The sequence below is a fragment of the Cynocephalus volans genome, chromosome 12, assembly GCF_027409185.1.
Source record: "Cynocephalus volans isolate mCynVol1 chromosome 12, mCynVol1.pri, whole genome shotgun sequence".
NCBI lineage: Eukaryota > Metazoa > Chordata > Mammalia > Dermoptera > Cynocephalidae > Cynocephalus > Cynocephalus volans.
In genome coordinates this window covers 5,089,927-5,106,522 of record NC_084471.1, presented here as the reverse complement: position 1 = coordinate 5,106,522, position 16,596 = coordinate 5,089,927, and the positions used below count along the sequence as shown (strand labels likewise).

Genomic DNA, 16,596 nt, shown 5'->3' with positions numbered 1-16,596 from the left:
AACTTGGGGTCTTTGGAGGTGTACTGGCCACACCACCTGCCCCAGAGCCCCGTCAACTGCTGCCTCAGCATCCCACTCCCACCCGGCTCCGGAGCCTTTTGCCCACCTCCTCCCCTTGGGCTCTTACAACAAACCACCCCTGGAAGACTCCGGGCTTCCCAGCCCTGGACACCTCCCCACGAACACCAAACCTCATCCAGCCAGCTGCAGAAATGATTTTTCAAGCAGGGTAACTGCTGAGTCTCTAGTAAGGCTTAAGCTTTAGATGCCAGGATTCTGGGGAGGGGGAGGCTTCCCGACCTCTAAGAACGGGAGGCTGGGATTCCAAGGCCCCCTTGGTTGATCCTTTTCCCAGGAGGGAAACCAGAAGCAGGACCCTCCGGCCCACTATTTTCCTAGCCTGGAGCCCCACTGATCGGGCAGTCCCCACCCGGCCGGGAGCCTTGCCCGGGGCGGCCTTTTGCTCCCCCCCAGGCGATGCCTCCGCAGCAGGGGCTGCCCGCCGGGCCTGGAGCGCTCTCTGCGCCCGGACCTTGTAATTATGTCCCACAGCCCGGGAAACCGCGGGCCTCGCAGCATCTGGCTGCGGTTGCGAACTTTTGTTTCAAGATGCGCGACTATTTATAGAAGGAAAACTGGTAGGATAGTAATTTCCTAGGAGCTGGAGGAGAAATTGGCTGCGTCTTTATTAAAAGGGGGTGGGGGCGCGGCGATTTATTAGGACCGCGGCCGCGCGGGGAGAGGGGGCGGTGCAGGGAGCGGGAAGGCGGCGGCTGCCCCCGCTGGCCGCGTTAGGCGACCCCGGACGTGGCCCGCGTGTAAAGGAGGGGGCGGGGGAGGGGAGCTGCTTCTGAGGTTTAATCAGTAGCATCCAGCTTAAATTCTCCCGAACGGCGGTTCCATAAATCAAACTTCTTTTTAAATCGGAGGCCAGAGCATATGCGTCCCATTAGGAATCGGGCGAAGCCACCGCCGCGCGGACGCGCCCCCTGGGCTCGCTGGGCCGCACTGGGCCCTGCCTGGAGCTTGTCCTTTTGGAGCCCGGCGGGCCTGCCCGGCCCGACGCACACGCGCACCCTCGGGCCAGACCCCAGGTGAGGAGTCGGCTGGGGCAGGGTCAGGACGCGAGAAGCAGCAGCTGCTTCTGGACACAGCCTGGGTGCTGCTGTTCGGCGGGGCGGAGCGCGCACGTGCGTGCCGGTCGGTGCGCGGGGCAGCGGGTGCGCCCCGAGTGTGGCATGGCCACGAGCGTCGCGCAAGGTGGGGAAAGGGTCCACCTCCAGCCCCGGACTCTGCTGGGACGTTCAGGGCATCCTCACGCCGCCCGCGCGCTTGGCGGCCCTCGAGCTTGGCGCGCACAGCTTGACCTACGCGGGCAGCCACCCTGTCTCCGACTCTAAAGCCGGGACCTGTCACTGCCACGGCTGCCCCCCAGGCGCTCCACCTCGGCCGCGAGGTGACCCAAAGTCCCCCGGCTCCTGCGCGCGCCGGACAGCCGGCGCCCCGCCCAGGGACCTCGCTGCCGCATTCCCTGCCCGTCCGCTCCAGCGCTGCAGGCCGGGGAGCCCCACCCGCCCCCCGCGCGCCGCCCGCGGCACTCACAGGTAGCTGCCGCTGGACAGGAGGAGAAAGATCTGCGGGCAATAGACGGAGAGGAGCGCGCTGCGCGGCGACAGCAGGAGCATGGTGGGCCGGCGCGCCTGGCAGGGCTGGTAAGCCCCCCGGGCAGGGCGCCTGGGCCAGCTGAGACCGGGGTCCCCGCGGGCCTCCCCGAGGCAGGGCGGCGGCGCTGGGCGCTAGGGGCCGGGGCTCGCGGGTCCGGGCGCGGTGGTGGCCCGTGCCCCGCCGCCGGGGCCGCACATCGCGCTGGTTCTGGGGCAGTGGCGGGCGCTGGAGTGCGGGACGGGGTCGAGGCCGGGCTGGGGGCAGCGAGCGCGCCTTGGCAGCCGTCTGGCCCTCCGTCTGTGTGTCGGTGCGAACCGGCTCTGTCGCTGGCTCTGGCTCACATCTCCAAGTCTCCCGAGGCGCGCAGCTGCCATTGGACGGGCCGCCCCTACATCCGCCTCCTCCGCGGGCGGGTTTTTTAAAGGGGAGGCTGACCAGAGCGTGCGGCGGGGAGCCGCCCCCAAGGCTTGCCCAAGTTGCTTGGCCCGGATCCCCCCACCCCCACCTTTAGCGGGCCGCACAGCTCTGGCCTGGCTCTGGAGGGTGCACCTGGGGGAGGCACCGCGGGGTAACCGCGCGGAGGCGCCTGCACCTCTTAGGGGCTGTGCTCGCAACGTGTGCTCGTGTGTGCATGCATGTGCCTGCATGTGCCTGCGTGTGCCTGCGGGAGCGTGGGCGGCATGTGAGGGTGCAGGTGTGTGTGCACAGATGCACGGTGTGTGCCGTGCCTCTGCCTGAGTGTGCCCCTGGGTTTGGTGAGGCTAGCTGCGGGTCACACACACTCACTGTCAGCCACCCAGGCTCAGCCTGCGCTGGGCTGTAGCCTGGTGTGGCCGCTCGCCCTGCCTGCCTGCGTCTCTGGGAAGGCACCGCCAAGAGGTGCTGCCCGCCTCACACAGAGGCCCCCAAGTGTGGCTTCCCCATCCACCTCTTGCTGTCCTTTGAGGGGTTGGTTAGGATGGTCGTGGGGAGGAGCAGATCCACGAGGACTAAACAATCCTTTCTCTACCAGCAAGTTATTTTTTTAAGCCCAGAAACACAGGTTTAGGTCCCACCCCCTATTGTCTGCCAAGCCTGGCTACACAGGAACGTCCTTCTAGAGGCAGTGTAAGCACCGTCAGCTGGGGCAAAGGCACAGAGCAGGGAAGAGGGCAAGAAAAGGGAGGTTCGTGCAATGTGGCTAGTGGCCCCGAGGGAGTGGACGTCCTGGCTCCTAGACCTGGCATGGAAACCCATCCCCAGCCTCCAGGAGGAAGGAACAACCTCCACCTTCGTCCCTCCTGCCCGGGGCTCTTGGGCCCCTCCACTTCTCCTGGCCCCAAAAGCAGGAGCAGGCACGGGGCAGGGATGGTCCTGGAACTTCACTGACCCCAGTTCCAGTGGGCAGAGGATGCCCAGGCTCCAGGCTACTTCCTCCAAGTCCTGCTTTGTCCTCCTGCAAGGCTGGAGCTTGAAGGCTGCTCAGTCCATAAAGGGTCCTGGGTGAGAAACTGTCTCCCCAAAGCCGTTATGTTTTGAAATTGCTCAAAACCCAAGGCACATCTATTCTTGAGGGCCCAACCCCCAGGGGGATTGTGAGAGCTGAGTTCTGGTTTCTACTGGTACAGGAGCCCCACCCTCCACCCCCTGGGGCTGCACATGTGAGTTGCACCAGGCTGAGGGGCACATGTGTGATGGCTGCATGTGCACAGAGGGGTGGGGGGTAAAGGAGGCTCCTCATGTGTATTCAGAAACATGCAGCAGCAGGTGCGGGCTCAGGGATTGCAGAATATCCCCCCAATGCACATGACGTCTAATTTCTGTTTGGATCTGTTATGACCCTAAAATTCCAAAACCCAGGATTCCCAGGCCCGTTAATACACTTATCTGGAGGAGTCCCTAGGATGCCTGCTGCTGCTGTGACATCACAGTCATTAACAATGAGAAACACTTTACCGGAGCTCACAGGTGTTTATTGGGATACACACCACCATCGCCCTCAGGGCAAAGGCCCCCAGGACTAACGTTCCCAGCACCCACTGAGGGAGGTGCTGTTGTTACCCCATTTTTTCTGATGAGGGAAGGGAGGCTGAGAGGGTAAAGAGCTTATGCAAGGCCACAGGCTAGGAGTGACGGAAGGACTGACCGAGACAGCCCGTTGGTCCCAGACCCCCAAACCTCCTCCTTAATCCACTGGGCTCCCAGGTAAATTAACCCTTTAGGTCACATCTGAGCCCCACTGCCCCTTCCTACCCACCTTGTGCAGTCAGGATGGCAAGGCCCTTTTCTCCAATACAGGTGGGCAGGGGCTGAGCCTCTGGGGAAGGGTCAGCTGTGTCCACCTTCCTTCCCCTCCCCTTAGCAGATCCCAGGCTGAGTCTCTGGCTTTCCTGGCTGTCATTCCACAGGGTGTTTGAAGACCATGTTTTGGAACCCCAGGCGTGGGGGAGAGTGCATTTTAGGGACACACACCAGGGGGAGGAGTTCCCCCCTCCAGGGCTTCTCGTGGGGCCAGAGGGCAGAGCCAGAGCCACAGAGGAAAGCTCGGCCACTGCCTTGCTCCCTTCCCCACTCCAGAGGGAGGCTGACACAGGCACCTGCAGCTCCTGCTGGGCTGCAGGAAGACCCAGGTCTCGCTTACTGCCAGTGGCTATTTCTACTCCGACAGTGGCCACCATCCTGTTCAGGATGGCCAGAGCTGCAATCCCATTTACAGAAGGGAAAAGGAGGCTCAGGAAGGTCACGCAGACCTCCCAGCCCTGGAGCCAGCCCTGGGAACACAGGCTGGGCATGGACTTCAGCTCCTGCTGCTGCCTGGGGGTGGGGGGTGGGGAGTTCATAGAGCTCCCCCCACTAGCTGGTGGGGGAGGGGGGCTGCTTTCTGTTGACTCCTGTTTTGGAATTGATGCTAGGAAGAGTGGTCAGCGGTGGAGGTCCCAGTGACCAGTCCCAGCTCTGCCAGTTATTCCTGTGGACAGTGACTTGGCCTCCTGTCCTGTTTCCTAATCCTTAAAACTGAGAGAATAAAAGCACCGAACTGTAGGGTTGCTGGGAGGGGGAAAGGCCTCAGCGCTGAGAACCAGGCTGCAGGGACAGAGCCTCATTAACGGTTGCCGATCACTTTGGGGGGCCCATGGGGAGTCACTGCAGGGCTGCTGGACAGTCCAGAAAGCAGCGGCCTGCCCAACCCACCCCCAGGCTCAGTGCCCGCACCCGTCACCTCCATAAACAAACACCCAGGGACACAGCCTACCCACAGACCTACAATAAACAGAGCCACCAGCAGCCGCAGACACGCCCGACCAGGCCTGCAGGGCTGAGATTAGGACGAGGGGCTTCCAGCCCTGCCTCTGAAGCCACCGGCTTCGGTCCCTGATGGCTCGAGCCTCAGTTTCTCCATCTGGAAAACGGTGGAGGAGAGAAAGGATGGAGGGGTGCGTGATTCTCAGGTCTTGTTTCCACCTCTGCGCCTGGGAAATCGCGTCTCCCGCCGGCGCTACCGGGACCCGCCCCGCCTCCGGGCGGCCGGCAGCACACAGTAGGCGCGCAGGGCGCGGCGGGGCGCGGGTCCCCGCAGGTGCCAGGCGCACCGGGACGGCGCGGAGCGGTGGGCGCCCCCGCCAGGTGCATCGCACCCTCCCCCGGTTACGCGGCCCCTCCGCCCCCACCTCGAGCGAGGCCGAGACAGATTCCGTCTAAAGGAGATCGCGGCTCAACAGGTAAGGACTCGGCTGGGTTCAGGAATGTGGAAATACGACTCAGAGCAGCTACCGCGCGAGCAGCGAGCGCGGCCCGCCGGGCGCCCGCCGGGCCGCGCCAGGGGGAGCGCGGCGAGAGGGGGCCGGGCCCGGGGCCCCGGGCGGGCGGACGAGTTGTCAAGGTGATTTCAACACGTCCGGGTGATGGATAGAGACGAAGGGCCGCGGCGGGTGCCCCGGACTGCGCGCCCCCCGCCCCCGCCCCGGCGCGCCCTCCAGGCGGCGAGCGCTCGGCCCGGGCTCGGCGCCCAGCACAGCCCGGGGGAGGGAAGGCGCGTCCCACCCCCAGGGCCCGGAGCCCAAGCAGGTGAAAGCAGGCGCCGGGCACGCTCGCCGCTACCCGCGTGCGCCGCTCTCGCTCCTCCGGGGCTGGGCTCGGCGCCCCTCGGGAGCGCCCGCCGCTCGGGGCGCTCGGCTGCGTCTCCGCAGGGCTGGAGCAAGCGCAGAGCCCCGAGAGCCGCCGCGCCGCACCTCGGCCCGCACGTCCCCGCGGGGACCCCCCGGAGGCGGCCGCTCCCGCCCACGGGGACACTCACCCGAGCTTCACGTAGAGGACGCCGAAGCAGAGAAACACGTAGAAAATCCACTTGCGAAAGTTTCTGTGCATGATCCAGGGAGGGGGGCTGCGCCATAGACAGCGGCGGCCGGAGGGGACGCGCGGGCCGGCGGGGGCCTGGCAGGGGCCGGGGGCTGGGGGCTGACCACGCTCAGCCGGCGCTGCGGCTCGGGCGGCCGGCGACGCGCGGACACTCGGCGCGCGCTGCCACCATGGTGAGCCCGGGGCGCCGCCGCCGCCGCCGCCGCCGCGTGCGCCCGGGGGAGTGACCCGGGCCGGGGGCCGCGACCTCGGGGCCCGCCGGAGAGACCGTGGGGCCCTGCGAGCGCGGGCCGGGGCCGGGCGCGGCGGGCGGGCGCTGCCTCCACCGGGCGCAGCCGCCTGGGGCCGTGCGCGCCTCGCCGAGCACCGCGGCGGCCAATGTGTCCGCACTTGTCGGCCTCCCCAGGTGACTCGCGGCCCCGGCAAGCCAGCCGCGAGCGAGCGAGCGCGCCCAGGTGGGAGGACCCGCCTCCCGCCCGCCCTCCTCCCCCCTCCCGCCCGGCTCTCCCCTCCCTTCCCCCTCCCGCCCCCGTGACACGCGGACGCAGCTGCCCCCGAGCCCCCCTCCCCGGGCCGGCTCCCTTCCGATCGCCCTCCCCGCGCTGGGCGGGCGGAGACGCGGGGGAGGGCGCGGCGCTGAAGACACCTGCGCGCCTAGGAGCCCGCGGGGGTGGGGGTGGGGCCGGGAAACGGCCGGCACGGGTCGCGGTGGCCACTCGGCTTCCAGTTTCTGGTGGGGGAGGGAGAGCCCACCTACCCCCGTCGCCTTTCCAAGCGCACTTCCCATCCCCCCAGTTATCCACGTGGGGTGCACCGGGGCCACACCCCGAGTCCCCGGGAGCTGCTTCCCCAGCACACCGCAGTGGGAGACACCCCCACGCCCCCCAGCACCCAGCACTCCTGCCAGCGGCGCTAACCCAGGCCGTGGGAAGCCAAAAGACAGGCTAGCCTGGCCAGATGCAGGGGGTGGCGCGGATGACCTCCCCAGAAGCCGGTGGCCAAGCCCCGTGACGGAGCCGTGCAGGAAGACGCTGAGGGGCTTCCCCAGCATCGGGGTGGCTGCCGCCCCCCAGGCGTTGCCTGCACCCCGGTCCCCGCGCCTGCGTGGTCTCAGCGGTGCCCCGCTCGGTGTTCATGTCCAGTGACCAGAGCTCGAAGTCAGGCCGGCGGCGGTGCCTCGCACACCCAGAGTTGGTCTGGCCGGGTTCAGCCCTGGACGAGTGGGCGCCAGGGCCCGGCAGACCCTGCTGCGCCAAGCCTGGTCTGTCCCCAAGGGGCAGGACGGTGACCGGCCTCCTGATCTCTGTCCCGGCCAGGCTCCCCTCCTGCGCCCTGCGCTCTCGGTTCCACTCTGGGGCGAACAGATGCAACTGGGGAGCGCTTAGATCCCGAGGACCAACTGCGACCGGAGACCCGCTGGGGTGGGAGTGAGCGTGTTCGTGTATGGCGGGGGCTTCTGGCTGCTCAGAGCCTCGAGCTCCTCCGACCCCGTATTTCGGCCCGACCCCGTGCCCCGATCCCCTCTTAATCCCTCCAAATCCCCTGAACCTTTGCCGAGACCCGGGCACAGGCCATTCCTCGGCCCCTAGTCGGAGGCGGGGCCGGTGCAGCCGTGCGGAGCGGGGCGGATGGGGCGAGTTCCCAGATTAAAGACACGTTGGAGATCATCACAGGCAGGGAAACTGAGGCATAGGAAGAGGTGGAATGACAATTGCAGCCCCCCCCCGAGTGCCCTCCGCGCCCTAGAGCCCCAGATGTCACCCCCCATTTCACCGACGGGACGCTGACCCCGGGGAACAGGAGAGTCCTGGGCCGAGCCAGGCCAGGCGGGTGGCTGGTGGCGGGGGCGCCGCGGAGCAGCTGGGCGCACGGGCGGATGCTGCCACCCGGCGGCGGCACGGCGGAATGCTCGACACGGCCGCGCCGGGGCCGGAGGGTCGCGGGTGGCCGGGCCACGCTGAGCTCGGGACCGCGAGGCGGGCAGTGCCACCCAACCCGGCACGGAGTCTGGGGGCCATCCCGCCCCAATCGCCACTAACCTCGGTCTTGGTGTCCCTTAATGGGCGAAGCATCAGGAGCCGTAGGGCTATGGCGGGACTGCAATAGCGAGGGCCTCAGTGGCGACCTCTGGCTGCTCCGGGCCTCGGCACCCGCCGCCCACGCCCGGCCGCACCTACCCCGACCCCTCACCCCCCACCCCGATCCGCTCCCGAATCCGAGATCCGGTTGGCTCCGGGACCTGGCGAGCGTGGTGAGGCAGACAGAGTAGAGGGTTTCCAAGGGCGGGCAGGACGCCTGCGTTCGATCACCTACTCGGCTAGCCTCTCTGTGCCTCAGTTTCCCTGGGAGGGTTGTGTGGTGAAGGGACTGCGGTGCAGCGCCGTGCTGCACCCTGCCGGCCGCGGGAGGGAGGCGGCGCCGGGGAGCAGGGTTAGACTGAGCCGGGTTCCAGGACCACTCGCAGGACCCCGGGGGCAAGTCTCTCCCACACCCGGGTCGACCGGGTCCGGTGTTTTGTAGGCGTCTGGAGCGTCCTTGAACAGCCCCAGAGTTAGGAGAGATAAGGTGGGAGGAACGAACGACACACACACACACACACAGGCAGGAACTTCCAGGGCTGGCTCCAGGCTTCTGCGGCTTGGAGGTCCCCGTCCCCTCCCCACATATGAGATTGCAGCTCTAGTCATCTTGAACAGGATCATGTCAGTGTCTGGTTCCAAGGGTCTCACATTTGTGTTGGGGGGTACAGTTGAGTGGGAGGAAGTGGAGCTTGTGCTTCTGCTGGGAGAGGCCCTCTCTGGTTCCCCATGAATGTGGAGACCTGCCAGTGCCCAGAGGGCAGAGGCCTCCAGGGTCAGGACACCCTGGGGACCTCTGATGGGTCTTAGGTCACCTTTGGGCTCAGTGGGGCTCAGCTACTTCTGCCTCTGTGACCTCAGGCAAAGCTCTCAAACTCTCTAGACTGGCAATAATAATAGTAGCACCCACACCCCATGGGGTTCTTCTGATATGGGAAAGAGTTAGTTAACCCAAAAATGTGTGCCTGACACCCATGGGCACTCAGTCAATGCAGGTTCTGTGTCCTGGCCCTACAGGCCTGTGCTGGACAGAGCTCAGGGTGCAGCTGAGCAGGTGTCTCACCCCCACTGTCAGGTAGGGTTGAGGGGAGCAGACTGTGGGGTGGCCCTAAGCAGGACGAATGTCTAATTGCACGGGGAAGGAGCAAGTGTCCATGGGCCTCTGTTCAGCTCTCCTTGAAGTGAGGGTGGCGCCCAGCAGAGCAGCTGGAGCCACACCACACCTCCCTCAGGAAGGCCCCAGTTGGACCTGCTGGTTGCCTGGAGCCTCTTCCCTCTTTCCTGGGGAACAGGGACTCTCTTTTTTCAAGCAGCTACCTCCATTGGGTTCTGCCTTCTCTGAATAGGAGGGCTTCCTAGAGGAGATGAGAAACTGCAAGAAACTGAGATCTGAAAGAGCACGGCCCCTTTGTGGAGAGCCAAGTCTGCTCCATGTGACTGGAGTGCAGGGTGGGAGTGGAGGGAGAGCCCTGAATGCCCACACAAGGACCTTGACCTTGAGGGCAATGGGAGCCATGAATGGGTTCCACACAGGGGAGCAGTGGGGTCAGGTTTCCAATTTAGACAGCCCACGTGTCCGTGGCACCACAATGGCCCTGGGCCAAGGCCCCCCTCTAAGTGCATCCTCTGCACTAGAAGCCCCAAGGCCAGCGCCATGTCTGAGTCGACCCCGTATCTCCAGGGTCCGGAGCAGAGCTGAGGAAAGGTTTGGTGAGAGTGAAAGATGGGCGAACAGATAGGTGGATGGCTGGATAAACAGATGTGTATTACAGCATGGGCGGATGGATGGACAGAGGGATGGATGGACAGATGTGTACTACAGTGTGTATGTTTGTACAGATGGAGAGATGGATGAATCAGAATGTGTGCGGATAAATAAAATTAACAAAAGCAAAACCAAAAAGTAAACACACACAAAAAAGGAAAAAAATACAGAACAAGAAAAGAAAAATGAAAAAACAGCATGTGGGTGGAGGGATGGGTAGACGTACACTATAGTAAGTGCGTACGTGTCAGCAGACGGGTGGACGGGGGAAGCACGGAGAGTTTCACTGTGGAAGGAGGTGGCGGCCGCCCCTGCCCGCGCACACACACGCACAGGCCAGTGTGCACTGTAGGGATGGAGTCAGGTCTAGGAAGGGTTTGTCTGGGATGCTTCAATTTTCATACTGAAGGTTCCACTCTCAGGGACCCCTCAGTCCCGGGCAAACAGAGATGGTCAGTCATACTAGATCTAGGGATGTAAAAGGAAAAAAGAATCCAGAAATTTCCTGGGGGCAAAAGTTTTCTCCGGTGCCCTGGCAAAGAGCTCCCAGGAGTGATCGCCCTGGGACGTGTTTTGTGTGGGACTGGGAGTGTGAGTCACTGGGGTGATGACAATGTTAGTGCACATTTAGTTTGCAGAGGCTGTGGGCCAGGCCCTGTCCCACCTGCCTTCCTGCCTGATCCTGCCGAGTCCTCACTCACTGCCCTTGTCCCAGGCTCTGGCTTCATTTGTCCTTCCACTGGACAAGCACTACTGAGCACCTGTGATGTCCAGCCTGGAGCCAGGTGCTGGGCTACGGAGGCAGCAGACAGATGCAGTCCCTGCTTTGGGGGGCTGGCATGTCAGAGCGGGTTGTAAGGACACAGAGGTTGCGAACTCGTGCCTGGGGCCTGAGCCTGTCTCTCACACGTGCATGTACGTGTGTAGCCAGAACTTCTCCACATGCGCTTCCCTCCGGGTGTGTTTCTGTCACAGTCGACCAGGGCTGGAATCTTGATTCCTCTGCTCCAAAGCCTCAGCCCAGTTCATCAGGCTGAGATTTGGGGACTTGTTCCCAATTTCTTGTCCTTTTCCCTTCTCACCTCTAGTCCACTCAGCTGTCCTTTGGTCCTCATTCCAAGACAGATCCTGCTCTTACCCTGCCCCTACCCCTGCCACCACTGCCACCTGCTGGGCTGAGCCGTGTCACCTCCAGAAGGTGAAATAAGCCCCATCTGCTCCTCCGGCTTCCTTTCTTGACCCTCTGCAGTGCATCCTCCAGCCGGCAGCCAGAGGAGTCTTCATTAAACACTACCCGAGTCAGGCAGTTTATGCTGCTTAAACCTTCTATGGCTTCCTGTTGCTCTCTGAATGAAATCACAGTCCTCATCTTGCCTTCAGTCTGGCATCTTCCAGCGCCTGTGTGTCCCTCAACCTCATCACATACATGGACCCCCTTCTCTCCTCTCCATGCTCTGTACTGTTCCTTTTGTTACTGAAACACATTGTGTTAGTTTCTGTCCCAGGACCTTTGCACATGCTGTCCCTTCTAGCACAGTGCTCTTCCCCTGGTTCTATGTGGCTCCAACTTAGATGTCCCACATAAGAGTGGCCCCCACGTTCCTCTCTCCAAGCACACTCACTCGTATTTCCTATCATAACACTTGCTGTTCCCTTTGTGACACTGAAGACAATATGTCATTATTTGTTTCCTGTCTGTCTCCTTCCAGCATATAAATCCCATGGGGGCTATCACAACATCTGCTTTGATTACTGCTCTATCCCCAAAGCATAAGATAGAACCTGGCATATAATAAGTGCTCAATTAAGTATTGTTGAATGAATGAATGATTTTCCAGGAAGCAGCTGGCATGCATGACCAGCAGTTTACTAGCTGGAGAGAGTAGGGACCTGACCTTGACTCCTTTGAACACTGTGTTTGAGCCCAACCCACCAACTCCAGCATCCACCATGTCCTGTTCTCACTGCCCTTCCCCTGCCTGGTCCTTGCGTCTTGTGACTGGCATGACACCCAACAACTCCTGCTCAGGTTACACTGAGTGTCTTTGACCCCTCTAGGTAAGGATCAGATGCTTGTCTATTGGACCTTGTACAGCCTTGTGAAATGGTGCTACTAGACTCATGGTGCAGACAAGGAAACTGAGGCAGAGAGGGAAGTGCTTGGCTGAAGTCACACAGCTGGTAGAGCCTAGATTCAAACCCATGCCCGTCAGGCCCAGAATTTGGGCTCTTCCCAGTGCATGTCTCAGCCTCCTGGGAGGTGGGCTCATGGAGTCATGGAGTGGGGGTCCAGGGTAAAGCATCTACATCTTGCTGCCTGGAGCTCCTGGTCCAATGGAAGGGGGGACACAGAGATTAGCAAGAGGCAGGAGGCTTCAAGGGAGGTGCTGATGGCACCAGCCAAGCCCCGGGGGGATTGGAGCAGGTGAAGCGGGCCTGGAAGGGAATGCGGGTATGGTGGGCAGGAACCCAGATGACCCCCAAGGTGTCCTGCCTAATCCCCAGGATTGTGAGTGTGATGAGATGTGGTGCCCACGGTTGTGTTACAGTATGGGGCAGAAGATGTAACTAAGGTCACTGATAGTTGACTTTGAGTTCACCAAAAGAATTACCCCCTTGGGCCTGATCTAATTACACAAGCCCCTTAAAAGCTGAGCTTTTGCTGGTTTGTGGCTCAAGGGGCAGTTGGAGAGATGTGACATATGAAAAGGACTGGCCTGGCCTTGCTGGCTCTGAAGACGGGAGCCTGTGGTGGGAACACAGCGGCCTCTGGCCTGAGCTGAGTGCAGCCCTGGCTGACAGTTGCCAGGAGATGGGCCCCAGTCCTGCAACTGCTGAGAGCCAAATGCACCAACAACATGCTTGAGCTTGGAAGAGGATTCTTCCCCAGAGCCTCCAGGTGAGATTCCAGCCCTGCGACACCTTGATTTCAGCCTTGTGAGACCCTGAGCAGAGGAGCCAGCCACACTATGCCAGAATTCTGATGTGCAGAACTGAGATAACGCAGGGTGCGACGTTAGCTGCTGGGTATGTAGTAATCTACTACCCAGCCACACGAGGGAACTTGGAAAAGTTTGGGAAAGAGCTGTATTATCTTTTAATTCTGGTTTCTACGAACTTTTGGGGGGAAAAATGCATAAAAACAGTGCAGCAGGGTTTGGAGTTGTGGAGACAGGGAGCAGAGCTTGAAGTGACGGAGAAGCGTGAGCCACAGGCCGGGGCTGGTTCAGCGGGCACAGGAGAAGGCGAGGCGGGAAAGGGGCAGCGCCTCAAACACAGAGCCCGGGGGCTGGCTGAGGAGCGTGGACTTCATTTTATGGGCACTGGGGAGCTATTGAAGATCTTGAGGGAGAGAGGTGGGCCCTGGATGGAGTGTCCCCATGCCTGACCAGTCAACTCCTAGGATTGCCCCAGACCTTCTATTCTGAAGTGTCCCAGGGAAGGGCCTGGGAATCTGCATGCTCAGTCAGCACTCAGGTGGCTCTGGAGGTCATCCACATTTGGGAAATAATACTTTTGAGCAAGTGTATAAATGGTTGAAAGTTCTGAGTCTACATCCCAGGTCCTTTCAGTGTACAGTTTTCCTGAGCCCCGGCAGGTGCCCAGCCCCAGTCCAGGGAGGTGGGGCCTCCTAGGGGAAGAGCTCCCTCAGGGGGCAGAGGCCGTGGGAGGACGGTCAGTTCCATCCGGAGCCCCAGTCAGCCTGCTGGGCAGCCCTCGTCAGGAGAAGGGCAGACAGGGCTCCAAAGGGCAGATCCAGGAGCTTGATCCCAGGGCAGACTAATGGGGCAGGAGCCTGGAGAACAGGGATGGGGAACCAGCACCGGTTCAGCAAAAATAAAATGCACCAGGTTACCCTGTGACTTCCAGCCTCTGTGAGGGTGAGTCCAGGAGGTGACGCACTGGACAGGGAGGCTCAGGTTGCCTTGTGAACAAACTCACCACGTGTTTTCTGTCTTTAAAACCAGCAATGTGTGTTTTTAACAAAGTCCCCTCCAGGACTCGGCAAGCTGAGATCAGGTCACAGCAGGAAGTCCACCTGCCCCCTGACCACGACCCCTGGCCGAGCTGGAGCTGGGCAGTGGGCTGAGAGAGGAGGTGTCAAGAGGATGGGGATTGAGGCTCCCACCTCTCTCCCGCCCACCCCTGCAGACCACCCATGCTGGATGAGGCCTGACTCGGGCCAGCTCCCCTCTCTGCAGCCGAGGGCCTAGGGTGGGGACCGGTCTCTGCTTGTCCGTGAACCCCTTCCTTGGTCAGAGAGCCAAGGAACTGGGTCTGGTGGGGATGCCCCAGGCCCTCCCCCATGCCCAACACTCCATCACTCCTCACCTATGGCGACTGGCACTGCTCTGATGGGTCAACTCCCAGGACCCTGGCTGGGCTGTGTTTGCAAGTGGGCAAAGGAAGTGTGCCCCAGACAGTCCTCTCCTTCCTGCTCCCTCGAGGGCAGCCTTGACCCTGCCCTGCCCTTCCTTCCACCTTACTGGTGATGGCTGCTGGTGGGAATAACCGGGTTTGAGCTTCAGCGGGGGAAGAGGCCCCTTCGCAGCACAGCCCACTACGGAGTGAAAGGCCTTTGATTTCCCCCTTGGGTCCCTCATGAGAAGAAGAGATGGATGCCCAAGGCTGGATTTGAGCATTCCAGAGTCCCCTGGCTAAAGCCCACCAGCATAAAATGCCACAACCCAATGACTAATCCAGAGTGAGGCTGGAGTGACCAGTGTCCAGGGATGATGCTGGGTTGGGCCATTGCTATAGGTCAAACGTGTCCCCCAAAAGTTCGTGCATTGGAAACTCGATCTCCACTGTAACAGCGTTAAGGGTGGGAAATCCACCTATGGAATTTGACAGGTGATTGGATCATGAGGACTTAGCCCTCGTGAATGGATTGAGTCATTCATGTAGTACTGAGCTGTCACGGGCAGGGTTCTGATGGCTTTCTAGGGAGAGCAAGTGAGAAGGTCAGCTCTCTCTTGCTCAGGCCATTCTCACCAGGTGACACCCTGTGTTGCTGTAGAGTCACTACCAAGAAGAAGGCCCTCACCAGATGTGTCCCCTGGGCCTTGGACTTCCCAGCCTCCAAACCGTAAAAACTACATTTCATTTCTTTATAAATTACTGTTTTAAGCAACAGAAATGGACTAATACAGCCATGAAGGGCACTGAAAGCCAGGCCAAGACCTCGGGACTTGTTCTAGGCAGGATCACATGCTGTGCCCTCAGCCACCTGTCTGAGCTGGGGTTTCTCAGGGGAAGCACCATGGACATTCAGGTCTGGATCATTCTTTGTGATGGGGGCTGTCCTGTACCCTGCAGGGTGTTCAGTGGCGTCCCTGTCCTCTACCCACTAGATGCTTGTAGCACACCCCTCCCTCCAGGTATGACCGCCAAAGGTGTCTCCACACATTGCCAAATGTCCCCTGGGGGATAGAATCAGCCCTGGTTGAGAACCTCTGGTCAAAGCTATGAAGTTTGGACTTTTGGGTGTGGAGGACCCGGGTTCTGTCCGTCCTCTTGCTTGGACATTCCCAGGACGTGGCCTGGTTGGCCAGGCTCAAGCAGAGTCACAGCACATCTGAGCTCCTGCTTACAGGAAGCAGAAAAGTCCAAACAAGCCATTTCTCTTAAGCACGTAGTAATGCGGAATTTGCAGGACCTCTGCTCACGTTCTGTGGATGCTAACTTAGTCTCGGCCACTCCTCGCCGCAAGGAGCCTAGGAATCAGGGCCTCGGGCTGAATTGCTGGCTTGGACCGGCTTCTATGTTGTTACCAGGGGAGACAGGGACAATGGATTTTGGAGGACAATGGGCAGCCTCATCACACCCCCTTTGACCCGATCCTCATCACGGTCCTCATCACGGTCCTTTCCACACCCACCGCTTGGCACCCTCGGTGCTGCTCATCATGTTCCGACAGGGCCCCTCTAAGCTCGTGGATGCAGCCCCAGCCCCTCAGCTCCCTGCAGGGCACCCTGCACCCTGGTCAGCCGCTGCACCCACCAGCCAGCCATCCCTCCGGTACCCTGTGATTGAGCCACACCACACGCGGTTCTCCAAGCTGTTCATGCCTGTGGCTTTCACGTCGTTCCCTTGTCCTTGAACGCTCTTCCCCCCATACTCATTCTGATGAAGTCTGACTGCACATAACAGCAAACCCAACAACAGCAGTGCTTAAACAAATGTGATAAACGTGCGTTTTTCTTTCTCACAAAAGAAGCCCAGATGTAGGCAAACTAGAGCTGGCACAAGGGCCACACATGTCATCAGAGACCCAGGCTCCTGTCAGCTTATTGATCTGCCTTCATGAGCATGTGGCCCTTCACCTTCAAGTCCAAAGTGGCTGCAAGAACTCCACCATTACATCTGCCTTCCAGGCTGCTGGATGGAGGAAGGAGCAAAGAAGGGCATGCCTCTCCACGTTCCTGGACATCCCACTTGACACTTCCGCTTACTAATAATTGGCCAGAAGTTGATCACACGGCCATACCCAACTGCAGGCAAGGCTGGGACAAATGTCATCTTTTAACAGAGCAGTGATATGCCCAGCTGACACTGGGGCTGTCGTAAAGGAGGATGGGGAGATGGATATTAGGCACACAGTCAGCAGTTTCTGCCATACCTGTCCGCATGTCCCATCCCGCGTCCACCCAGCCCATGGGTAACTAATGGTTCACAGACTTTCTCCCCAGGGGCCCTGCCTGTGGCCAGGTCCAGAAAGCCTGTGCTGAGGGAATAAAGGAACAGGTGACA

At 61.1% G+C, this 16,596-nt stretch overlaps 1 protein-coding gene across 2 annotated transcripts in view; it reads right to left on the bottom strand.

The window, feature by feature from the left end:
• Window positions 1–6,009, bottom strand: part of WNT7B (Wnt family member 7B) — a 47,544-nt gene extending 41,535 nt beyond the window's left edge. Inside the window, exon 1 of one of the 2 annotated variants that reach the window (XM_063076192.1) lies at window positions 5,939–6,009. In XM_063076192.1, coding sequence (XP_062932262.1) covers window positions 5,939–6,009 — 71 coding nt within the window. Of the gene's footprint in view, window positions 1–1,602; window positions 1,686–5,938 lie in introns of those variants that run through there. The other variant, XM_063076191.1, reaches the window with a different exon arrangement.
• Window positions 6,010–16,596: the final 10,587 nt, after the last annotated feature.